At 35.8% G+C, this 26669-nt stretch overlaps 2 protein-coding genes across 3 annotated transcripts; one reads left to right on the top strand and one right to left on the bottom strand.

Annotated features, from left to right (window-relative positions):
* Window positions 1–940: 940 nt before the first annotated feature.
* LOC127091575 (plant-specific TFIIB-related protein PTF2) lies at window positions 941–2876 on the bottom strand. The gene has a single exon (XM_051030246.1). The coding sequence runs from the start codon at window positions 2743–2745 to the stop codon at window positions 1138–1140; it is 1608 nt and encodes a 535-aa protein (XP_050886203.1). The 5' UTR covers window positions 2746–2876; the 3' UTR covers window positions 941–1137.
* Window positions 2877–10014: 7138 nt separating this feature from the next.
* LOC127091576 (short-chain dehydrogenase TIC 32, chloroplastic) lies at window positions 10015–13985 on the top strand. 2 transcript variants are annotated; one of them, XM_051030248.1, is made up of 8 exons: window positions 10015–10204; window positions 10916–11147; window positions 11379–11458; window positions 11972–12125; window positions 12230–12308; window positions 12796–12884; window positions 13454–13500; window positions 13678–13974. In XM_051030248.1, the coding sequence occupies exons 1-8, from the start codon at window positions 10096–10098 to the stop codon at window positions 13734–13736; spliced, it is 849 nt and encodes a 282-aa protein (XP_050886205.1). In that variant the 5' UTR covers window positions 10015–10095; the 3' UTR covers window positions 13737–13974. The 2 variants fall into 2 exon arrangements, with proteins under 2 accessions (XP_050886205.1, NP_001413879.1); NM_001426950.1 differs by having other exon boundaries at window positions 10018–10204; window positions 12796–12880; window positions 13678–13985.
* Window positions 13986–26669: the final 12684 nt, after the last annotated feature.

Here is a 26669-nt window from a genome sequence, read left to right as displayed (position 1 = left end):
TAAGTCGCAACTCAAACATTGTTAAAAAATGTGATAAGTGTAATAAATTTGCATATTCATGTCATACCTTTTTTGAATCCTCCATTCCATAGATAGGGTTAATATTCAAGTCGAATCTTCCAACAAAATCGTCCTCTATAACATTAAGAAAAAACTAAAAAAAATCCTTTATAACATTAAGAAAAAACTAAAAAAAACAAAGGGCATATGGTCAGAATAACTATACGAGGTGAAATTTAAATCTCTAAACTTCTTGGAACAAAATATTATTTTCACTTCAAGCCTTGGAACAAAATATCATTTTCAAGTTTTATGGTCGTACCACGTGACACTCCATTTCTCTACGAAGGAAACACGATTCAAAATATTGAATGGTTAATATGCCATGCTACTCATGGACAAAGAACGATCTTCTTCTCAAAATCTCAAAACCAATCTCACAGACTAAACAATATTTTTACTGAGATACTAAAAATTCTGGAGAATCTGAATTTAAGAGGTGTATTCCCTACCTACGGATCAACACAAAAAGAGGTGTGGAGACCATAACCAACTTTCCTACTGATACTGTTCTTAAACCAATTAGAGCTTCATTTTCATTTTTAAAGAGGATAAATTTTGATTTTGTGTTCAAAAGAGGATGTCAGAGTTACTTCTAGACCTCGTCAGTTATATAGCCCAAAACATAAGTTCTAACACATAACTGAAACACAAACTTAAACAAAGTATAAGAAAAACTATAAGAAGGAAAATACAAAATCTAGAACAAAATTCACTCAGCATAAAATTCAAGAATCATACCTCTTTTTGGTTATGTCAAATCTGGTCTGCACTCTTAATTTAATGGAATAATACTTGTAGATTTAGTTTATCAAACTCTAGAAACATCTTTTTTACAGAGTTAAGTTACAATAGAAATGCATAAATATGACAAAGAGGGGAAAAGGAAAATGAACTGTTAGTAACTTGCATTACAAATGAATAAAATAAAAAGTTTGAGTACAAAACTTGCAGCATGAAAATATCTGCTCTATCATAAGATTGTGGTAAATCAGAAAATATCACTATTCACTAGATCATTAAAATGAGAGTAAATCTGAAACCTCCAATGTAATGTCTTTATACCTTAAACCTCTCTTATACAACGCCGGAGTTAAACACATGTAGGCCTAGTAAAGTATTGTAATGCCCCTTCTCAATTTCTTCTTCCTTTACTTGATGAAGAATAAGTGTCTCAATAATCAAGTCTTCCCAATCAATACCATCAACTACCACTCCTCTTCTCTTCTTCCTTCTCTCAGTGCAAGTGCTATCTAAAATGCCAAGAGGTACAGTATCATCGAGATCAGCATGTAATGGATGAGTTATTCTTTTTATCCGCTTCCTTGCAGCATCGATCCTCTCTCGCCTTATTTTACATTTCAATTGACCATTAACAAATGACGGTGGCATGGTTTCCACACCAATATCCTTCTCTAGTAACTTTCTCAGTATAAGCTTTCTGCTCAGTTCTGATTCTCCATCCCACCACTCCCTACACTCATGAAAATCAAATTCTACCCTTCTCCGTTTCTGAACATTCGCACTCCTTGAAGACATGGCACTACGATTCTCATTTAAAAACTTCTCATACATCAGTGATAAACATTCAGGTGAAATCTGCAGCGTATCAACATCCCTGATGCCTTCTCTATCCGCATTACTTTGCAATAAAAGATACTGAGAATCTTTACGGGAAACTAATCCATCAACCCCATACTCATATCCATTCTCTTGTGTTAAGCACTCGGCAACCACATCTTCCAAATCAAACCTAGTCTGATCAAGATTCTTCCTCTTCTCAACAGGCTTTGACATAGACTTCTTCTCCATATACTGAATTACAAAAGGAGCATTCTTAACAATATTTTTCTTAGTTATATCTTTTCCCCAAGGCAACACTTGTGCAATTTTTACAAGCGTCTCAAGAAGCTCTTTATATCTAGTTCTACAAGTGGAAACAACGACATGAACCTCCTTCGCCAAATCCTCCATTCGAATTTCAACCTGGTTAATCTCAGCAACCAAAACCAAAATAGCAACTACCAAAGGAAGCGGCCTACGGCCGGTACTCAAAAACAACTTCACAGCACACTGCAACAAAAACACCCCCTGTTTCTTCATTTTATCAATCAAACTCCTATCAACATCATCAAAACAACAAGAGCTATTAATAGTCCTTTCCAACGAATACACAATATCAAACTCAGGAAAATCATTTCCTCTCAAATCCAAAAAATCCATAACCCTAAGAATCATTTTTCCAAGCTCATAAACATCACAAGCAAGAGCATTAGCGATTTCCGCCATAGGTAAAGGACGATCACCCTTTCGCATAACGACATAACAGCACGCGCCTATCAAAACTTGAAACCAGTTCCCTTGACCGAATTCACCGTCGGTGATATCAGAAATCATGGATTTAATTTCAATAGTTTTGGAACATAACCCTAACCTATTAGTGAATTCTTCAATGGAATTACGCGCGGATAATAATTTTCTGTCTTTGTAAGAGTAAAAGTTACCTGAACCCGAGGTTCCGATGTGGACGAAGGTGCCTTGTGGACCGTTGATGCCGCCGGTGAAGGATTCGTATTGATCGAAGGGTTGAACGGCGCCGCAGGAGGAACAGAACAATCCCCCAGTGTCATCATCGCGGAAAAGAGAGGTGTTGCTGCAGTTGGTGCAGAGACGAGAGGTAGACATGGAATTGGGAAAAAACTTAAAGCTTTTGATTCAATTTCAATGGCGATAAGGGAATTCTGGCGTGAATGTGGCGATACTGAAACTGGAGTGATAGCACTTTGACGTCACCTCTTCAGAGTGTGAAGAGGGGTAGTTTGAGAATTAATCTGAAAAGTAGATTATTTTAGAATTTTTAAAAAAAAGATTAGTTGAGTAAATATTTCGCTAATATAAAAAATAAAATACTATAAAATACAACTAAAACTTATATATATATATATATATTAATGACTTTTCCTATATACTTTTTTTATTTTGCTACTTTTTTGGGGGAATGATGGAAAAATTGACTTTGGAGCACGTAGAAAGATCCATTTGTAAGTGCGGCGAGTGAGGATGAAAATAAATTCCACAGATTATAGATGATCCATTTATTTTTGATAAGTATATCTCTTCCGTGGTATTCTCCCGTCAAATTCTATACAAAATTGGATAAGGATGTAGAAAGGTTCATGCATATTGCACCCTCAATTTAAAGAGAAATTATTAGGGAGGGACTTTACAACTAAAAGTGAATTGGCATATTGAACAATTTATTTATAAAAAAAAGAAATGAGAGTTATTAGTAGTACATGATGAGAAAAAGGCTCGCATCTAATCTCCACGTAGATATAAAAGTACATCTATTTGTAAGTGTTGTGAAAAATAAATAGAATAATTAAAAGCATTTTAAAATAACTATTTATTAACATATTATTTAATTTGATTAATGATAAAAAAAAAATATTAAACATGATTTTAGATTTATCTAATATTTTGTGGGTTATAATCAATTGTTATTTAATTTGTGAAAAAATAGATTAATTGTGATTTTGATAGATGTGCATAAATAATTTTTTTTATTGGTTAAGTATTTTTTTAATTAAAAATTGAATATTTAAAATCAATTTTTTTACTCAAATAATCTATTTTTTCAAAAATAATCCACATTTCAGATTAATTTTTAAAATACCCCACTTTGAAGATGTGGTGTCAGATGAATTTGTGCCGCTCTCTACGTTAAAGAGGTGGTGCCAATTGAATTGACTTATACATCTAGTGTTGTCAATCCAATTGGCGTCTGTGTGTTAGGTTTTAAAGGAGACGCCAATTGGTCTGACACCTATGTGTGTTGTGTAATTTTTTTTGAAAAATAATGTACATTTTAGATAAAAGTCGAAATCAGACCAATTGATATTAATATTAATATGCATTTATAAATGAATACCATAAAGACTAATGTCGTTGGCCAGGATGACTTAAGCGACCTCCGGTACCACATCCCCTATCTACCCAAACGTGTGTCCCTAACCCACGTTGATGATTCACCCCAGATGTTTGAGGATTTGAGGGTCCAGGAACATCACCACCACCTGCAGGAGATTGCCTAAGATATTCAGATAAATTCGCGTAGTCCTATGTATGCAATGAAGCGCTATCGCTATAGCTGAGTTCGTGACCCATGCCAGAGTAGTTGGGTTGTGTTTGAGTTATTGGAGGGAGACCAGGACGATTGAAGGGAGACATTGATGTGAATGATGCGTCGAGGAAATGATGAAATGATTGTTGCGGTGTTTGATAGGCATATGGTTGTTGCATCATCCATTTTGTATGCTTCACTTGCCTAGTCAAGATCCATTCAAGACCCACTTGTTCATGGTCTATTATGGAGGTTTCTTTGGTCTGTTTAGCATTCACTTCATGGCCTTACATGTTCATATTTTGCTTAGTGCATGCCTAACCTATTTTATCTAGCCAATGTCATTCATGCCATTCGCATTTCCATTGTTGTTTGGTCCATGAATCTTTGATTATGACCTAGTTCATTGTACATCTTGGGCCTTGCTAGAGTTTTTGTTTCATGCTTGACATTGTTCATCCAAGTTATGGTCATGTCCATTGATCCATGATTAGGTATTCATCAAGTTCATCACTTAGTCTATTCCATGTCATTTTCATTGGTGTTTGGTCCATGAATCGTTGGATATGTCCTAATCATTGGCCATTTTGGTTCTTAGGTCTTGATTCATTCAAATATGACCATTTTTACAATAGTTGACTTTTGGTCAACAATTGACTTTTTGAACGACAACCACAACATTTAAAAATAACATTTCTAATTGATTACAACAATCAAATTGATATCATTTGGTCCAAACATCACTTCCCTAGTATCCTTATCATTTTTTACTCGCACCCATCCACGTAAGGCATCAAGTCTCTCAATACTTCTAATTTTTTCGCCTTTAGGTATGTTTCCGTCTACCCAACGAACCAACTCCTTATGTAGTTGCTCGAAACGACAGATGTTCCAGAAGAGCATCTCCATCGGAGGCTTGTCTCTCGAATAAATCACTTTTCCATAGCGGCGACGAAGACGAACCATGTTTGAAATATAATGAAAAGAGATGTGAAAAAATGAATCACACAACACCTCTATTTATAGAGAAAAAAAATTATGCAATACACAGAGACGTCAGAATAATTGGCGTCTCCTCTCCTTTTTTACACATGGACGCCAATTGGATTGGCAGTACCATGTGCATAAGTCAATCCAATTGGCGTCGTCTCTTTAACTTAAAGAGCAGACGTCCATTCATCTGGCGCCACCTCTTCAAAGTGAGGTAGTTTGAGAATTAATCTAAAAAGTGAGTTTTTTTGAGTTTTTTTTTTTGAAAAAGTAAGGTATTTGAGTAAAAATTTCTCTAAAACCTAATTGATATGGGCATAAAGTGTTTTAATCATTGACTCATAACGAGTAAAAACTACGGTTATATATATTATGCAACTAAGTTCTTATTGTAATCAAAGGCAACTGACAGCTCCACAATTTCTCATTGAAAGTTGTGAATAATGTGAGAAACATAAGAACATCTGATATGATGATGTTTTAATTTCATATAGTGGTCTGTGAATTTTTCCACTTACACATAATTGAAAAAAAAAGATAATTTATTTTAAGAAATTATTTCATTTTTATTTATTTTATTTTTAATGAATTATTTTTTAAAATAACCACTATTTTAAAAAAAATCAAAAAAATCAATTTTTCAATTTTTTTCTCCAAAATAACCACCTTTCAAAAAAGACGCGTCAGAAGAACTGGCGCACCCATTTTGTAACAAGAGGAGGCTCCAACACCACTGACGCGTGCTTTAGAAGCATTACATGGTGGCGCCAAGGGAGCAAGCGCATGCATGTAGTTGCATGTGCATGCGCCAATGCTTTTGGCGCCTACATGTGTTGACATGTGTGGCGCCTGACCCTTTGGCGCATGCATTTTCTTACTCCTTCTATAAATACCCTTCAGCCATATTTTTTACACAACTTTTATCCTACAACCACATTTTCTTTCATTCAACTTCACTCTTCTTCAAGTTTTTGAGTTTTAACCATGTCCGACACCTTCACAAGCGAAATGCCGATTTAATTTTTTCCGTCATTGTGTCTCCGATAAAGATTCGACTTTGGAATATAAATTCGTTTGAACGTCTTAATCGGACGTTGAACAGTTGGTTAGATGGAGAAATTTTGGAGATGGTGAAAGGATTAGAAGAATCCAACGAATTGTGTCCACGTTCAACCAAAATGGAGAAGTGCGTGAGTGGGTGAATATTAAGACTGATAGAGACGTTCATAGGATGATGCATTACATGTTCAAAAAAAAATTGATGGTTGTAATCGCTTAGTTATTGTATTTTAATTGTTTTAGTTGTTTGTGTTATTGTTTATGTAATGGTATTTCCTCACAAACTTATAATATGAAATAAATTTAGTTTTTCATATATTGAACAGAGGTACATGTGAATTTATCTTGTTGTGCTCATTCAAACACTAGGACAGTTAGTACGATTGTGACCTGACTGAAGGCATGAACTACATAATCTAACCATTTTGTTCGTCGTATCCATTTCAGTTAGAATACGAGTGTTGTTTGAGCAACCCTGTTTCTTCCTTCGCATAACTTCGTTGTGCCAGACGATGTCCCCTTGATATTCTGGCCGGTAATCCTCTTTTGCCACTACGAAAAAACTAATTTTGTAAACATTTGATAGACTGATGACTTTGTAAACGTCAAATAATAAGTAGGATGGATCCCTTCGAACCTTTGAACATGCCGCAATGACATGGGAGTAGGGCATACGAAAGGCTTGGAACTTTCCGCAGTCGCACCAACCTCTATCCTAGCTATCCAAGTCTTCATATATGATGGATTGTAGTGGTATTGTGCTACAATATGCGAGATTATTGTACTCACCTTTAACGACGGATTGTTGCCAATGACAAACAATATTTCATCGCATATTAGCTGAGAGCTAAGTTTCTGATGGTCTTGCATTGGGTTTGTGAGCATGCATGTGTGAACTGGACTCATGGATCCAATCTCCCAAGAATCACTCCTCTTCCGGTACGAGGATGCATGTGTGAACTGGACCTATTTTATTTCTAGAAAGTACTGGTAATATAGTAAATATTATGTATTTACCGTTGTTACGCAACATTAATAAGGTAAGCACTTATAGTTGGGGTTCAGCTGTGTTGCCCCATCTATATAGTGCAATGTGTAAAAATGCCAAAAAAAATACTTGTACTTTTTATTCATGTGCGTATTTGCTACAAGCATGGGATTGGTCAAGAATGTCGTCGATCGCGCCGGTAAACGAGAAGTCATTCATATTCCCGTTTGCAACAAAGTAAGTTTAAAACTTTACCATATGATTAATTAGACTTTATATTAATATTAACTATACATAATATTTATCAATTGTTTATGATCTAGGTGGTCAGTTAGAGGGATGAACTATAATAGGTGTATGAAACACGTTATAGTAGTCTACCGCAATCTATTGGATCACATTGGACCAGACGAGGTAATACTCATACGCAACTCAATTTTAATTTAAACATACTTATCAATTTATTTATCATCTAATTGTGTTGTATTGTTGTATAGTTTATCTGGAGGCCATATTTGGGTCTTGATCATCAGGTTAACCATGATGATTCTGCAGTTTGGACAACAAAGACACCAATTATCCGGTTCACTACTGTGGAGATGCACCAGAGTGACCGGGTAAAACTGTAGTTCGGTATGCAGCAACAGATTCAAGAACCTCCGACGTGTTAGGGAGATTGGCATAAAAAAATAGTTGATTTCCAATGGGATTATTCTGACTGGAGAGACTTCACAAAAGAGATGTGTCGTCATTGGAGGAATCAACGTCAACACATCTTAAACGAATCAGTTGTTCATGGTGCTAGACCAACTCAACAATATATGACATGGTTTAGGTCGGTAACAATGCAACAATTTATGTCTGAGTCACGGTATTTGATTGATCCATGCCAACTAGCTTTGTCATCATACACCCAACAACAAGTCTCCGTCCAACACCAATGTCAAACCACCTAAACCCAATAACCAACCTCACATCAACCTACCACATACACCCAACAACCAAACACCCAACTTTGCAACCAATTCATGTCACTCACCCAACCACAAAACCAAGAATCAAACCCTACCCACTAACAACCATACACATCAACCACAATCGTCTATAGCCTAGATGGTTCATATGAGTCACTTCATCGTAGCCCCCCACTAATGACCATCCAAACATCTCATCACCAAAACACCCAACCATTGTTTAACTATAGTACACCCCAGGAACCATTACTTCGTTTTCGAAACGATTCAATGTCCCAATTCGGGCAACTATACCGTCCACAATTCACCCAACCACATCGACTCAACTACGACAGCATGGGCTCCGAACTACATTACGGAAGCGTCGTTGGCCAGAGCCCCCCGACTATTTGGAACAAATGATGACACATCTATCAAATACCGCCAGAACTTCCACCGGACCTTCACACCAGCCATCGTTGGATCAGGTCAGCACGCAAAGACTCCAAACACCTCAGGAAAATCGTGGAAGATCTCAAAGACAAACTAACGCACCTGGATGTGGAACAAGGGGGCGTTTCGATCGGTCCGGTCATTAAAGTTTTGTCAAACCCATGTAACTTTTATTATATCATGAATAATTTTTTTTAATATTATATTTCATTATTTATTAAAAAAATTAAAAAAAAATTAAAATTAAAAAATAATAAGGTGTATGCGCCAGATGAATTGACGCATACACCAAAGGCCAAGCATAGGTGTCAGCTCCCCTGGCGCCACCATGTAATGCTTCTAAAGCATGCGTCATTGGTGTTGGCACCTCCTCTTGTTACAAAATGAATTCGCCAGTTCTAACGCATTTTTTTTGAAAAGTTATTTTGGGGGAAAAATTAAAATACTACTTCTAAAATGATAAAGCACATGCAGGAAGGATACTTATAATAATTGTAGTATTATATATATATATATATATATATATATATATATATATATATATATATATATATATATATATATATATATATAATATATATATATAATATATATATATATATATATATATATATATATATATATATATATATATATATATATATATATATATTTCTTGGAGATATTTTTTGTTTACATATAATAATATATAAAAGAAAAATTTTATTTACTTTTTTATTTAACTTTTATTTATAATAAATATTTCAAAAAATAATTAAAAGTTGTAATAAAAAAATGAAGTTTGATTTAAATGATCCAAATTATTGAACAACATTTTTTCATATTTAATTTTTTCGATATAATAAATAAATAACTAGTGTCATATCCATTAGACATAATATACAAAATCCATTTAATTTATATTAAAAAAATTAATTAAAAAATTAATTATATATTTTTATTAAAATTAATATATTAATTTTAAAATATTATTTTCATTTATTTTTTAAATTATGTTTCTAAGACACGAATTAACACACACACACACATATATATATATATATATATATATATATATATATATATATATATATATATATATATATATATATATATATATTTTAAAAAAAGGCAATTTCTTTAATAAAAGCGTATTTATCTTATTGTCAAAATAAAGTTATTATTTTACTTGTTTTAAACACATAAAAAACCACTAAAAATCCAAATATTTTTGCTAATAAAAACAAATGAACTGATTTTATTTATATTTTGCCTAAATTGGCTAAAATATTTAATGCAGTTTTCAACGGAATTAAATTTAACGAAAATAACATTTAATTTTTCACATAATGCAATTTTCCCTCTAATAACTTTTTTTCAATAAATAGCAAAATAATTGTATTGAGAAATTCATCATATTTCAACCATTCAGATATCTAGCGTAGCGTCACTTCAGTTTCATCCACTGCATCATCATCATCATCATCACCATGTGGCCATTCAGCAGCAAGAAAGGGGTTTCTGGATTTTCTGGTTCTTCAACTGCTGAACAAGTCACTCATGGAATCGATGCAACTGGCCTCACCGCCATTGTTACTGGTTCATCCTTTCTTACTCTTCCTTTTTTTCTTTCTTCTTTATTTCTCAATATTTTCTTACTTTCCTAATTATTTCCCCAAAACGTAATCTCTCCATGCAAACAGTTAACTTTTCTTCTTCTTCTTTAGCGTGAATCATTCCAGTATATGCTGCTGCTCCTGTTTGATTCAAAATATCATTGTTTATACGTACATGTTAATGCAAATTTTGTTCATACCTAAATTATTTTTCTATTGCATAGTCTCGCTGTAAAGTTTTTGACCTTATTAATCTTATACAGTAGTAATCTTTTTTTTTTATAATTTTCTTGCATATCCTTAGGTTGAATACAAGTTTTGATTTCCATGTATGCATAGGTTTTTAGGAGGAATTTTTAGAAACTTTTTTGGATCAAGATCCAAAACTCCATAATTGGGTTAGTTTTGATTTTAACTTCGTATTACATCAAATTAGTCCATAAACTCTCATTCTCTATCCTATTTTTTTAAACAATTGGGTGACTAGTTTGATGGATTAATAATAGTCTGGGGGCTTACTTGTTATATTTTTATAGTTCAAGGACCAAATAGAAGAGAGAATAGTAAAAGTTTAGGGATTGAATAGAAGGTTTACTTCCGAAACAACTATCGTGAATGCTACAACGAATTATTAATGAGGAATTCGTGGAATGTATAACTATTTGTATGTTGTATGTATACTTTGTGGTAACAGGAGCATCGAGTGGCATTGGCGCCGAGACTACTCGTGTGCTTGCTTTGCGCGGTGCTCATGTGATTATGGGTGTGAGAAATATGGTTGCTGCTAAGGATGTCAAAGATACAATACTCAAGGACATTCCCTCGGCTAAAGTTGATGCCATAGAGTTAGATCTCAGCTCATTGGACTCTGTCAAGAAATTTGCATCCGAGTTTAATTCCTCTGGCCGTCCACTGAACATCTTGATGTAAGAAAAAGAGATTCATCTCATTGGTCATATAATTTATCAGATTTGTTTTTTACTGTTTATTTTAGGTTTTAATTGAAGTTGTTAGTTACTCATTCTGTCTCAATATGTGTGTGTTATGTATGTACTAGTGTCTATGTACCAACTTCCAATTGTGCTTTCTTAATCATAATCATTCAAATCAAAACATTAGTACTAATATTTTCTTGTTTGTTTGTTTATAATTGTAAGAAATAATGCAGGAATTATGGCATGCCCTTTCAAGCTGTCCAAAGACAACATTGAACTACAGTTTGCCACCAATCACATAGGTATGTGGTAAATCTTATGTAAGATGTCGATTCTGACAACATTGCTCACAAGTAAGATCCAATCAACTGTAAGTTTTTCCTTTTGGAAATTCTTTTCATGAGTAGCAGTAACATGAATTCAATTTACTAGTGTTTTATTCTTCTTATAATATGAATTATTCAAGAACTTTCCAGCATTAAAGTGGGGAAGGGATAGAGCACTTTGCCACTCACTCACATTAGTTTATACAGAGTGTGGGCCATGTGTTTTACAGAAACTAATAGTTTATATACAACATGCAAATTTGAAACCTCTCTTTCTACATTGGAGAAGTGGTTTGTAAATCATTGGAAGATGAAATTTATGTGCAATTTACACTTATGATCTGTCTTAATCAACTTATATAAAACATCAAGTAATTATTTTACTTTTTATTTTCTTCTTTTTTGTGAGATTTTACTGTTTCTTTAAATCCATTTCCTGAGAAGAAGCAATCCTTTTGATTCTAATTATGAGTTATTTTAACTATGCAGGGCATTTTCTTTTGACAAATCTTTTGTTGGATACTATGAAGAAAACGACACGTGAAAGTAAAAAAGAAGGAAGAATTGTTAATGTTGCCTCAGAGGCTCACAGGTTCGCATATCCCGAAGGAATCCGTTTTGACAAAATCAATGACCAATCAAGGTAATACCACATGCTTATGTTGGCTTCCTTGATTAGAGTTAAAACAGTTGGCTCGCCTTAGTTGCATGAAGAATTAAACTTGAAAATGTTATCCCTTTGTACAGTTATAACAACTGGCGTGCATATGGGCAATCCAAGCTTGCTAACGTTTTACATGCCAACCAACTTACAAAACATCTCAAGGTGCACTTACTTCTACTGTATAGTGGTGTTATTTACATGCCATATGGTTTAGTAGTTCATAATTGGTGTGTTTTTACCATAGTTCAATATAACTTATTGTGTCTCACTTTAATTAAAAAGAGGATGTCCTTAGGTCGGTGTTCTTTTCATTGTCTCATTAGCTTTTTATGAGTTGACTAAGAAACTGATATTTGAGCTTAACTACTAACATAAGCATGTGTGAGACTGTTTGAGAGAGTTTCTGAAAACAACTTATGACATGTCCATAAGTTGTTTTCAGCTTATTTTCATAAGCTCTCCAAGATAGCTTATATGAAAATAGCTTTTATTTTATCTTTCGTTATAGAAATAGCATATGCATAAGCACTTATATGAGAAGCGCTGCGCTTGTGCGATAAACTCACTCAAGTAAGTCGTTTAACCAAACAAAGTCTTGATTTTATTTTGAATGGTAAAATATTGCTTATTATGTCTGCATCATGATCAGGAAGATGGTGTGAATATTACTGCAAATTCTCTTCATCCAGGAACAATTGTCACCAACCTTTTCCGTCATAACAGTGCAGTGAACGGTAAGTACCACATTGTGTTATTCATGTAAGTTCACTTTTATTCAGTGGAGGTTCTTATTCATGTAAATTCACTTTTAGTGCTCACATTTAGTGGCTGGCCATGTCTTGAACATGATTACTTTCAGTGGAGGGAACCCGTGAAACCAAAAAATAAAATATTTACTTTGACTTGTTTATCAAGGAATTATTTAAGTCATGGGATTTGGTATACTAAACAATGCATTCTGCATTATCAACCATTATGGGGAAGATAAGTTTCTTGTTTATTTCATTTTAATTCTATTTTATAACTTTTGATGGATTTCACAATGCAATAAACACATTTTTTCTTTAAGTGTTATATCCTGCACTTAGTTCTTGGATATTGAGTGAGAACACACACGATGAAGAACAAACTTCAATATTTTAAGTATATTGCGAGGCACATTTTCACAGACCACTCAGAAATAGCCATTGTAATTTATTTATAGCACTGAATTGCTACATCAAGTCACGAATCTTTAAATTTAGCTTTCTTTTTAATATGCCGACAATGACAGTAGCTTAGTTTCTGTATCTGTTTGTTTTGTGCAGGTCTAATAAATGTGATTGGGAAACTTGTGTTGAAAAATGTTCAGCAGGTTAGTTATAAATCAGTATATGGTTATAAATGTCAGAGATATTATGTTATCAGAGAATTTTTGGTTGTTAAAAACATTTATTGTAAAATTACTGCCAATGAACAATCCACAAACAAGTGGGTTTCCTGTAGTATTTAATGCTGAACCATTCTAAGGTTGTATATTAATGTTGTCCAGGGAGCAGCTACAACATGCTATGTAGCATTGCACCCACAAGTGAAGGGAGTAAGTGGTGAATATTTTTCAGACAGTAATGTGTACAAGACAACACCACATGGGAAGGATGTTGATTTGGCAAAGAAACTCTGGGATTTCAGCATCAATTTGGTTAAGCAGAAATAGAATAACAAGTGTTAGTGTCAATGCTATACACTAAATGAAATGTATCAATAATATGATTGTCACAAATAAAATGCTTCAATAGAATCACTCTGTCACATCTATCTATCTATTCTACGAAAGATATTTGCACAAGGAGTTTTATACATCTATTTTTCTGTCATTTACTAGTTTTCTGTAGTGAGACTGAGTCCTACATTGCATAGACATCAATTTCAAGCTTACTTTGAATGACAGTTCATTTTTTGTGAAAGGTAAAAGTAATTTAAGAAATGTAAATGTATGTGTTACAACAGTCAGTAAAAGTGTTTAATTTTTTATATAATGTTAGTGAAAAGTCATATTTGAGATTTTAAAAGTAATTATGATTAACGTCATTTTTTTTATGATTTCAAAAGTTACGATTGATTAAAAGTATAAAAAAGCATATTAAACTGACAATTCATAATTCATGCATACACTAAATTCATGTATTTTGATTATTTATTAGATAGTTTGTCTATCTTAAATGTGCTTGGATCACTTTTCAAAAGTTAGTTCAAAGATGAAGTTGAGTTTAATGGACGTGTATTGTCTCATTTAAAGTTATTTTATATTTACTGAAATTTAATCATAATTATTTTTCTTATAGGTTACTTATTGAATTTTATATTCAAATAATCCATTTAAAAAAAATTTAAAATAACTCATTTTTCAGATTTATTTTCAAACTATTCCATTTTGAAGAACTACTGTCAGATGAATCGGCGTCTGCTCTCTAAGTTAAAGAGGTGACGCCAATTGAATTGACTTATACATCTAGTGTTGTCAATCCAATTGGCGCCTGTGTGTTAGGTTTAAGGAGACATCAATTGGTCTGACACCTATGTGTGTTAAAAAAATAATGTATATTTTAGATAAAAGTCAAAATCAAATCAATTGTTATTAATATTAATATGTGTTTACATACGCGTGACCCTAACCCACGTTGATGATTCACCCTAGATGTTTGAGAATTTGAGGGTCCGGAAACATCATCACCGCCTGTAGGAGATTGCCTAAGATATTCACAGCAAAACATGATTGTGGTTACATGTCAAAAATCAGCGAGTTCGACATAATGTTGAATCAACTCACCGATGACAACAAATTTGTTGACACAATTTCGAAACCTAGAAACATCCTAAAAAATAAACAACAAAATAAGTTACTTCATAAAAAAATGTGTTAGAAAAATATGTCACTCCATATTGCCTTTACTCTAGTTGAAGGTGAAACCGCTGGTGGTTGGGGTTTCTTCCTTAGTCATCTCAGAACACATGTCGCTCCATAAGCCAATCTCTGTTTGATTTCAGATAGACATGTTGCTACTGAGAGTGCTTATAATAACCATGATAACGGATGACATAATGCTCCTTCTACCCACGTCTATTGCATTAGATATATCGCACAAAACTTCATGTGCGCAATCAAAGACAAGAACCTTCACAAGAAAGTGGTGGATGCATGGTATGCTCTAACTCAGCCATCATTTCAACATTACCGTGACGAAATTAGATTGTCAAATGCAGATGCAGGAAGGTGGATGGATAACATACCATTAGAGCATTGGACAAGGGCATTTGACAGAGGATGTTGATGGGACCACATGACAACAAACTTTGTAGAATGCATGAACGGTGTCTTCAAATGCATTAGAAATCTACCAATAACTGCATTGGTCAGAACAACCTATTTTAGATTGACATCGACCTTTGCAACCAGAGGCGAAAGATGAAGTGTAGTGTTTGTAACACCCCGAATATTGTTAGATTAATTTATATATTATTTCAATATGATTATTTGAAGGTAAAATGAATTATTAAATAATATTGGGAATTATTATCATTATTAGAGATGTTATTTATTTTAATAATAATTAAATAAATAAAATAAATGGAATATGAAGAGTGGAAGGGTAAAAGTGGAATTTGATAAAAGAGGCCAAAGTGAGAACTCAGGGTGTTTTTCACGTATTTTTGCCTCAGAGTCAGAAAAAGGGAGAAGCGCTGAAGAGAAAGAGAAGGAAGAGGAAAAGGCCAAAGATTGCTCAGAACTTCCTTCAATCCAAAGAGGTAAGGGGTCTGAACCTTATTAAACGATAATATGCTGAAAATGGGGACATATTGGATGAACAAAATTGAGATTTTAATCGAAGGAATTCGTAGAAATTGTATGTAATGATGTTAGGATTTGTGAAATCGAATAGGGGATGATTCGTGTTAGATGATATGAGTGATTTTGTGTGAAATTGGGACTGTGGAAGGATGAATTTGGATAGATCTCGTAGCAGAGAAAGCCATTGCAGATCTGGAAATCTGGTTCCTGGTCATACGCGTATGGCACTAGGCAATACGCGTATGAGATGGCTGGTACGCGTATGGCGCTAGGCAATACGCGTATGGATGAGGAAGATGATGTTTTGAACGTGTTTTGGTCTCTGTTGGTACGCGTATGGGAATGTGATACGCGTAGCATACGCGTATGGGCATGGGCAATACGCGTATGGATTTGGGCAGGCGTGGGCAATACGCGTATGGGCATAGGCAATACGCGTATGGGCAGACTTGTGGTTTTCCTGGGCTGTTGTTGTGCAGTTGTTGGTTGTTTAGGCTGAGCGAGGTAACTTAGCTGATGCATGATATACGAAGGGATCATTTCCCGTTGTTTTGAGTAGTATAGATATTAGTAGAGTGTGTTAATACTGTGTTTGATTATGTGGCATGATGTGATATGCTCTTGCGATAAAATGTATTAATGATGATGATAACATGACTATATGATGCTGTTGTTGCTATGTTGATTATGATGCATGTTTGGTGTGCATGCATTCATGAAAGGCCGATGCCTAGTGATGAACGGACTGAGTTCCAATGATGTTGTTGACTCCGGGCTTGTTGAGAGGCTTGGTTCCTTGCGGGGAACTCGGATTCTATGGTGATGAATCTGGGAGTGGTGATCCTGTAGTTGGTCACAAAATGGGTATACCGAGTCGTGTTGAGTCATGCATGGGTGTGTGCATTGCATTTGATATGTTGTTTTGTTGATGTTCATGAGTATGTTGATTATGATGATTATGATGAGCCGTGTTGGCATATGTGACATACATTTATGTTTATATTTTTGTCGTTATATTATTATTTAATAATGTAATTCTCACCCCTTCTGCATGTGTTTATGTTCATCTATGATGAGCAATGTGCAGATAAAGAGGAGTAGCTATTGTTGAGATTTGAAGAATAAGTGTAGAGTTATTCTACAGAGTCGAGTCAAATGCTCTGGTCATGTGACACCGGGGTTATGGGATTCGATAGATAATTGGTTATTATTTGCGTTGTTTAAGATGACTAATATGTTGAGATGCTTTGTTGAGATAATGTTGAAACATTATTATGAATTGTTATATGATGAATGATAATATTTGTGTTGTTGTCCGCTGCGAAGTTTTAATAAAATAAATAATATGTTCTATGTTGTGATGCGATAAGTGTTACGTTGTAAGAAATGTAAACTCTTCTACATGTTGTACTCTGATAATCTATTTAAATATGTCGTTTGGGTAGAAGGGTGTTACATTAGTGGTATCAGAGCATTGTTAGTCCAGTCGAGTCATAATGTGATGTTTTCCCTGTTGTTCGATTAGTGTAAATGACACTGTCGATATTTAACGGTTGTGGTGGTGTTGTGCAGAGTATGGCTGGAGAAAATGACCGTGCGATTGCTGAGGCTCTGGCTGCTATAGCGCAGGCTATGCAGGCGCAGCAGAATCCGCCGGTCGACGAGTTTAAGAATTTGGGAAGGTTTCTGAAGAATAACCCTCCTACATTCAAAGGGCGCTATGACCCAGATGGTGCTCAGATTTGGCTGAAGGAAATTGAGAAGATTTTCCGGGTGATGACGTGTACTGAAGCACAGAAGGTGCAGTTTGGTACGCATATGTTATCTGAAGAGGCTGAAAACTGGTGGGATAACACTCGCCAGAGAATTGAAGTACCAGGTGCTGAGATGACTTGGGAAAGGTTCAAGACGGTCTTTCTGGAGAAATATTTTCCTGCTGATGTGCGATGTAAGAAGGAGATGGAATTTCTAGAACTGAAGCAGGGTAACATGTCTGTTGCTGATTACGCTTCGAAGTTTGAGGAGCTGGTGCAGTATTGTCCTCATTATAATGGTGCTGATGCTGAGGAATCCAAGTGTGTCAAGTTTGAGAACGGGTTGCGTCCCGAGATCAAACAAGGCATTGGTTACCAGGAGATTCGTAGGTTTCCTACACTGGTTAATAAGTGCAGGATATTTGATGAAGATAGCAAGGCTAGGACTGCTCATTACAAGAGTCTTAGTGAGAAGAAGAATAAGGATCATGGTAGTCCTTATGCATCTCCGAATGGTAAAGGTAAGCAGAAAGTGGTAGATGAGAAGAAGCCAAGTGGGGGAGGATCTCCCATAGCTGGTAAATGTTTCAAGTGTGGCGAGCCAGGCCACCGTGCTGATAGCTGTACCAAGAAAGTGCTGAGATGTTTCCGATGCGGTCAGGCTGGTCATAGAGTTACTGAATGTAAGGATGCTGGTCCGACATGTTTTAATTGTGGCGAGAAAGGCCATATCAGTTCGCAGTGCTCGAAACCGAAGAAGGCGGCTACTGCAGCTCATACTACTGGTAGGGTGTTTGCTCTGAGTGGGGCTGAAGCTCCTAAAGAAGATAATCTGATTAAAGGTACTTGCTTGATTAATAATGTTGAATTGCTTGCTATTGTTGACACTGGTGCTACTCATTCGTTCATTTCGTATGAGTGTGCGACCAGGATTGGTGTGATTATGTCGTCCCTAGGCAGAAGTATGGTGATAGATACTCCTGCTAATGGTTCTGTGAAGACTTCTGTTGTCTGTCGAGGTTGTCATTTGACGATCTTTGAGAGGGAGTTCGTGGTTGATTTGGTGTGCTTACCCTTGCACCAAATTGATATTATTCTGGGAATGAATTGGCTAGAATTCTATGGCGTGTTTATCAACTGCTATAGGAAGACGGTGCGGTTTTCTGAAGTTGGTGAGAATGAGGAGGCAAGATTTCTATCTGCTAGGCAGGTGGGGGATTTTGTGAAAGATGAAGCTCAGATATTCGCTTTATTTGCGTCTCTGCAAGCGGATAAGAAGGTGGTGAGTGTAGATTTGCCTGTTGTCTGTGAATTTCAGGATGTGTTTCCGGAGGATGTAAGTGATTTACCTCCAGAACGTGAAGTTGAATTTGCCATTGACTTAGTACCAGGTACGAGTCCAGTGTCGATGTCTCCTTATAGAATGTCGGCAACTGAATTAGTTGAATTGAAGAAGCAACTTGAAGAATTGCTTGAGAAGAAGTTTGTGCGTCCAAGTGTTTCTCCTTGGGATGCACCAGTATTGTTAGTGAAGAAGAAAGAAGGTACGATGAGGTTGTGTGTCGATTATCGGCAGTTGAATAAGGTGACTATCAAGAATCGGTACCCATTGCCGAGGATTGATGATTTGATGGACCAGTTGGTTGGAGCTCATGTTTTCAGTAAGATTGATTTGCGGTCAGGTTATCATCAGATCCGAGTGAAGTCAGATGATATTGCGAAGACTGCTTTCCGTACGAGGTATGGTCAGTATGAATACACTGTGATGCCGTTCGGTGTATCTAATGCTCCAGGTGTGTTTATGGAATATATGAATCGTATATTTCATCTGTACCTTGATAATTTTGTTGTGGTGTTCATAGATGATATATTGATATATTCTAAGACGGAAGAAGAGCATGCAGGACATCTGAGAATTGTTTTGCAGGTGTTAAGAGAAAAGAAATTATATGCAAAGTTATCTAAATGTGAGTTCTGGTTGAAGGAAGTGAGTTTCCTTGGCCATGTGATTTCGAGTGGTGGGATTTCTGTTGATCCTGCTAAAGTTGATGCTGTATTACAGTGGGAGACTCCGAAGTCTGCTACTGAGATACGCAGTTTTCTGGGGTTAGCTGGTTATTATCGCAGATTTATTGAAGGCTTCTCTAAGTTGGCATTGCCGTTGACGCAGTTGACTAAGAAGGGTCAAGTATATGTGTGGGATGCAGCTTGTGAAGCGAGTTTTGTTGAGTTGAAGAGGCGGTTGACCAGTGCTCCAGTGTTGATCTTGCCTAATCCTGATGAGTCCTTCGTTGTTTATTGTGATGCTTCCTTGATGGGTCTTGGTGGTGTTTTGATGCAGAATGGTAAAGTTGTAGCTTATGCTTCTAGACAGTTGAAAGTTCATGAGAGGAATTATCCTACGCATGATCTAGAACTTGCAGCTGTTGTATTTGTGTTGAAAATATGGAGGCATTATCTGTATGGTTCCAGATTCGAAGTGTTCAGTGATCACAAGAGTCTGAAGTATCTGTTTGATCAGAAAGAGTTAAATATGAGGCAGAGAAGGTGGTTAGAATTACTGAAGGATTTTGACTTCGAATTGAGTTATCATCCCGGTAAGGCTAATGTAGTTGCAGATGCACTGAGTAGAAAGTCTCTACATATGTCTATGATGATGGTTCGGGAACTTGAGTTAATTGAACAGTTCCGTGATATGAGTTTGGGTTGTGAAGTTTCCGCTGATAGTGTAAAGTTGGGTATGCTGAAGTTGACTAGTGGAATCCTGGAAGATATTCGGAATGGTCAGCAAGTTGATGTCGCTCTAGTTGATCATATTACTATGGTTAACCAGGGTAATGGTGGTAATTTTGAAATTGATGAGAATGGCATCCTGCGATTTAAAGGTAGAGTTTGTGTTCCTGAGGTGTCTGAATTGAAAAAGAGTATTCTTGAAGAGGGCCATAGGAGTGGATTGAGTATCCATCCAGGTGCAACTAAAATGTATCAAGATTTGAAGAAGTTGTTTTGGTGGGCTGGTATGAAAAGAGATGTTGCTAAGTTTGTGTATGCCTGTTTGACTTGTCAGAAGTCAAAGATTGAACATCAGAAACTGGCAGGTATGATGCAACCTTTGAAGATTCCTGAATGGAAGTGGGATAGCATTTCCATGGATTTTGTGACGGGATTGCCGAGGACGATGAAAGGTAATGATTCTATTTGGGTGATTGTGGATCGATTGACTAAGTCGGCGCATTTCTTGCCGATGAAGATTAATCACTCCTTAGAGAAGTTGGCAGAGTTGTATATTGAGGAGATAGTGAGGCTGCATGGTATTCCATCCAGTATTGTGTCTGATAGAGATCCCAGATTTACTTCTAGATTTTGGGAAAGTTTGCAGAAAGCGTTGGGGACTAAGTTGAGGTTGAGTTCAGCTTATCATCCTCAGACTGATGGTCAGACTGAAAGAACTATCCAATCCTTGGAGGATTTGTTGAGAGCTTGTGTGTTGGAGCAGAGTGGTTCTTGGGATAGTTATTTGCCGTTGGTGGAGTTTACTTATAATAATAGTTTTCATGCTAGTATCGGTATGGCTCCATATGAAGCATTGTATGGTAGGAGGTGTAGAACTCCATTGTGTTGGTATGAATCAGGTGAGAGTGTTGTACTCGGACCTGAGATTGTGCAGCAGACGACTGAAAGAGTTAAGATGATTCAGGAGAAAATGAAGATTTCTCAGAGTCGTCAGAAGAGTTATCATGATAAGAGGAGAAAGGCACTTGAGTTCCAAGAGGGAGATCATGTGTTCTTGAGAGTTACTCCGACGACAGGTGTGGGTAGAGCTTTAAAGTCTAAAAAGCTTACTCCGAGGTTTGTGGGTCCGTATCAGATTTTGAAGAGGGTTGGGGAAGTGGCGTATCGGATAGCTTTACCGCCGTCGCTTTCTAATCTGCATGATGTGTTCCATGTATCTCAGTTGAGAAAATATATTGCGGATCCTTCGCATGTTGTTCAGTTGGATGATATCCAGGTGAGGGATAATTTGACCGTTGAGGTGTTGCCAATTCGGATAGATGACCGAGAAGAGAAGACCCTGAGAGGTAAGAAGATTGCTCTAGTGAAAGTTGTTTGGGGAGGTCCAGCTGGCGAGAGCTTGACTTGGGAGCGTGAAGATCAGATGAAGGAGTCGTATCCGGCTCTATTTGCTTGAGGTATGTTTTCGAGGACGAAAACTTCTAAAGTGGGGGAGAGTTGTAACACCCCGAATATTGTTAGATTAATTTATATATTATTTCAATATGATTATTTGAAGGTAAAATGAATTATTAAATAATATTGGGAATTATTATCATTATTAGAGATGTTATTTATTTTAATAATAATTAAATAAATAAAATAAATGGAATATGAAGAGTGGAAGGGTAAAAGTGGAATTTGATAAAAGAGGCCAAAGTGAGAACTCAGGGTGTTTTTCACGTATTTTTGCCTCAGAGTCAGAAAAAGGGAGAAGCGCTGAAGAGAAAGAGAAGGAAGAGGAAAAGGCCAAAGATTGCTCAGAACTTCCTTCAATCCAAAGAGGTAAGGGGTCTGAACCTTATTAAACGATAATATGCTGAAAATGGGGACATATTGGATGAACAAAATTGAGATTTTAATCGAAGGAATTCGTAGAAATTGTATGTAATGATGTTAGGATTTGTGAAATCGAATAGGGGATGATTCGTGTTAGATGATATGAGTGATTTTGTGTGAAATTGGGACTGTGGAAGGATGAATTTGGATAGATCTCGTAGCAGAGAAAGCCATTGCAGATCTGGAAATCTGGTTCCTGGTCATACGCGTATGGCACTAGGCAATACGCGTATGAGATGGCTGGTACGCGTATGGCGCTAGGCAATACGCGTATGGATGAGGAAGATGATGTTTTGAATGTGTTTTGGTCTCTGTTGGTACGCGTATGGGAATGTGATACGCGTAGCATACGCGTAGCATACGCGTATGGGCATGGGCAATACGCGTATGGATTTGGGCAGGCGTGGGCAATACGCGTATGGGCATAGGCAATACGCGTATGGGCAGACTTGTGGTTTTCCTGGGCTGTTGTTGTGCAGTTGTTGGTTGTTTAGGCTGAGCGAGGTAACTTAGCTGATGCATGATATACGAAGGGATCATTTCCCGTTGTTTTGAGTAGTATAGATATTAGTAGAGTGTGTTAATACTGTGTTTGATTATGTGGCATGATGTGATATGCTCTTGCGATAAAATGTATTAATGATGATGATAACATGACTATATGATGCTGTTGTTGCTATGTTGATTATGATGCATGTTTGGTGTGCATGCATTCATGAAAGGCCGATGCCTAGTGATGAACGGACTGAGTTCCAATGATGTTGTTGACTCCGGGCTTGTTGAGAGGCTTGGTTCCTTGCGGGGAACTCGGATTCTATGGTGATGAATCTGGGAGTGGTGATCCTGTAGTTGGTCACAAAATGGGTATACCGAGTCGTGTTGAGTCATGCATGGGTGTGTGCATTGCATTTGATATGTTGTTTTGTTGATGTTCATGAGTATGTTGATTATGATGATTATGATGAGCCGTGTTGGCATATGTGACATACATTTATGTTTATATTTCTGTCGTTATATTATTATTTAATAATGTAATTCTCACCCCTTCTGCATGTGTTTATGTTCATCTATGATGAGCAATGTGCAGATAAAGAGGAGTAGCTATTGTTGAGATTTGAAGAATAAGTGTAGAGTTATTCTACAGAGTCGAGTCAAATGCTCTGGTCATGTGACACCGGGGTTATGGGATTCGATAGATAATTGGTTATTATTTGCGTTGTTTAAGATGACTAATATGTTGAGATGCTTTGTTGAGATAATGTTGAAACATTATTATGAATTGTTATATGATGAATGATAATATTTGTGTTGTTGTCCGCTGCGAAGTTTTAATAAAATAAATAATATGTTCTATGTTGTGATGTGATAAGTGTTACGTTGTAAGAAATGTAAACTCTTCTACATGTTGTACTCTGATAATCTATTTAAATATGTCGTTTGGGTAGAAGGGTGTTACAGTGTTAATGTCAGGTCAATTATTCAGTGAATACTGTATGAAAGTGATAAAAGAGGAAACCATCAAAGCCAGCACACACGCAGTTACAATCTTTGACCGTCATACGCAAAGTTTTAGTGTACAGGAAACAATGAACCACAATGAGGGGAGGCCAAGTTTATCCTATGTTGTCAGACTAAACAGAAGTAGGTGCGACTGTGGCAAGCTTTAGGCCTTTCGTATTCCTTGCTCCCATGTCATTGCGGCATGCGCACATACTCACCAGGATACTTACAACCATCTATCTGATGTTTACAAGATCATTATCGTCATGAATATCTATAACGAAAGCTTCTCAGTGCTATAAATAGAGGAATATTGGCCTCCATATCAAGGGGACATAGTTTGACACAACGATGAGATGTGAAGAAAGAAAAAAGGATGGCTAAACAACACGTGTATTAGAACAGAAATGGATATGACTGATAAAGTGATAAGATTATGTAGTATATATTGTCAACTTGGACATAATAAGAAAAAATGTTTCAATCTCATAGAAACTTTTGCATCATAATTTAGAATCTCCTTTCAATTTTTGTAACATTTGATTTTGATATATTAATAACTTTTTGTTACAATAAGGTAACAACAAACATCACTCCAAGCTAAACACACTTAAAATCGAACAAGTCTGAATAAACAACACAAAAAACAAATATCAAAACAAATAAAAATATTTAACCACAACATTTAAAAACAACATGTCTAACTCATTACAACAATCAAACTGATATCATTTGGTCCAAACATCACTTCCCTAGCATCCTTATCATTTTTTACTGGCACTCATCCTCGTACGCCACCGAGTCTCTCAATACTTCTAATTTTTTCGCCTTCAGGTATGTTTCCGTCTAACCAACGAACCAACTTCCTTTATAATTGCTCGAAACGACAAAAGTTCCAGAAGAGCATCTTCATCAGAGGCTTGTCTCTCGAATAGATCACTTTTCCATGGCGGCGATGAAGACGAACCATGTTTGCAATATAATGAAAAGAGATGTGGAAAAATGAATCACACAACACCTCTATTTATACAAAAAAAAATACACAATACATTGAGGAGTCAGACCAATTGGCACTTCCTCTCATTTTCTACACACATGCGTCAATTGGATTGGCAGCAACATGTGTTGTAGCCAATTCAATTGGCGCCTCCTTTTTAAAATTAAGGGTATGCGTCAATTCATTTGACACCTACGTGCTAACGTTTTTTTTAAAAGTGGAGTAGTTTGAGATATAATCTGAGAAATAGGTTATTTTGATAATATTTTTTGAAAAACTGGATTATTTTAGTAAAAAATTTGACATATGCAAACAAGCCTTTTCATCTGTTTCCTTGTGTTTTAGATTTTAATTTTTAAATTTATTTTGTAAATCAATTATTGAGAACTCTTTTAATAAAAGATTTTTTTTCTCTTAATAATCCTATTTTTTAAAATAATTTTAGAGATGAAAAAAATGAAAATTAACACACATGACTATTATTGTAACTAAATCCGAGATAGGTGGTAGAATTTATCTGGTTTGAAAATGTTTCGCATAAATCGGAATGGTTAAAGCAGCTTGTTAGTGCTTCTATATTCTTGATTTGTAGGTGTTACTTTTTGGTATGACTTTGATATAGATCATTGTGTTGTTCCAAAAAAAATTATGTCGGGGTGAGCAAATCACATCTCTTGTTTGACTTTTTGAGAGACGAACTTGATGGATAATGTATAAAATAGGGGAATTTCTTATCTTACTCAATGGGTGTAAAAACACCTTATAGAAAATTTAAAATGTCCCTCAGTTTTCGATAACGTATATTTGGACGCACCTTATCTTAAGTTAAAACGTTATAATATATTCAGATATGCATTTTCGAAATATTTCAAAACATACATCATGTGTCCCTATTTGAAATGTCCACTTTAAAAATTTATTGATCTAGAGATGCATCTCCGTTTAGGATTTACGAATATACATCTCAGTTACCTTTCAGAACAAATGCGTCTCAATTTAGTTTTATTATTACTTAGATGAAAATGATGATTTATAAATGTTAAGACCCGTGTTATGTGATGAACACTAAATCATACAATCGATATGTAAAAAATAACATATATAAATCAAAATGGTCAAAATAAGTTATCAGTCGATACACAATGAAGTCGAAATACACAATAAAGTTGAAATAAGTCAAAATAAAATACAATCGATAATAAATCTAAAATACAAATACTATCATCTACTGCGTATGCCAGATTAGAGCTCTTCGGCCTCCTCTGTCCCCCGTACTCCGATGTTGTCTCTGGTACATTAATGTCTCTCGTGCCTCTATCATAATGACATCTAAGACCTCCTTTATCTCATAATCATCAGGAAATATACATCTATCAATGTCTGACTACGCAATATCGACAATGCAATGACATATAGGCAAAACATCATTAGCACGATCTAATTGTGCATGCTCGTCTTCTAGTATCTCCTGATGAGTTGACCTCGATAGATCTCTTGGAGAAGCTTGCACCATATAAGAATGTGTCACCCTGAAGAACCATCTGATATAATCGTCGACATAGCTCCAGTCACTCTCAACTATGGTACTTTGTGCCTCCTCCAGTATCAGATGACTAAGATAATCATCAAACATGACATCCATATATGTACGTGTCATAGCATGAGGATCAGAGATGCAGGGTGTCTGGGAATAGTCTGAGTGTAGCCGAACTTCCTCATGATGCACTCAGACAAATGAGGAAATGTCAGGCGTAAACCGTAAGTCAACCATCCCGAGTATAGCATTATATCGTCAAATGGTCGCATCTTACGGGGATTTACATAGTTGTTAA

The sequence above is a fragment of the Lathyrus oleraceus genome, chromosome 6, assembly GCF_024323335.1.
Source record: "Lathyrus oleraceus cultivar Zhongwan6 chromosome 6, CAAS_Psat_ZW6_1.0, whole genome shotgun sequence".
In the NCBI taxonomy this organism is placed as follows: Eukaryota; Viridiplantae; Streptophyta; class Magnoliopsida; order Fabales; family Fabaceae; genus Lathyrus; species Lathyrus oleraceus.
The sequence above is the reverse complement of the archived record's forward strand: the minus strand, read 5'-3'. Positions and strand labels throughout refer to the sequence as shown.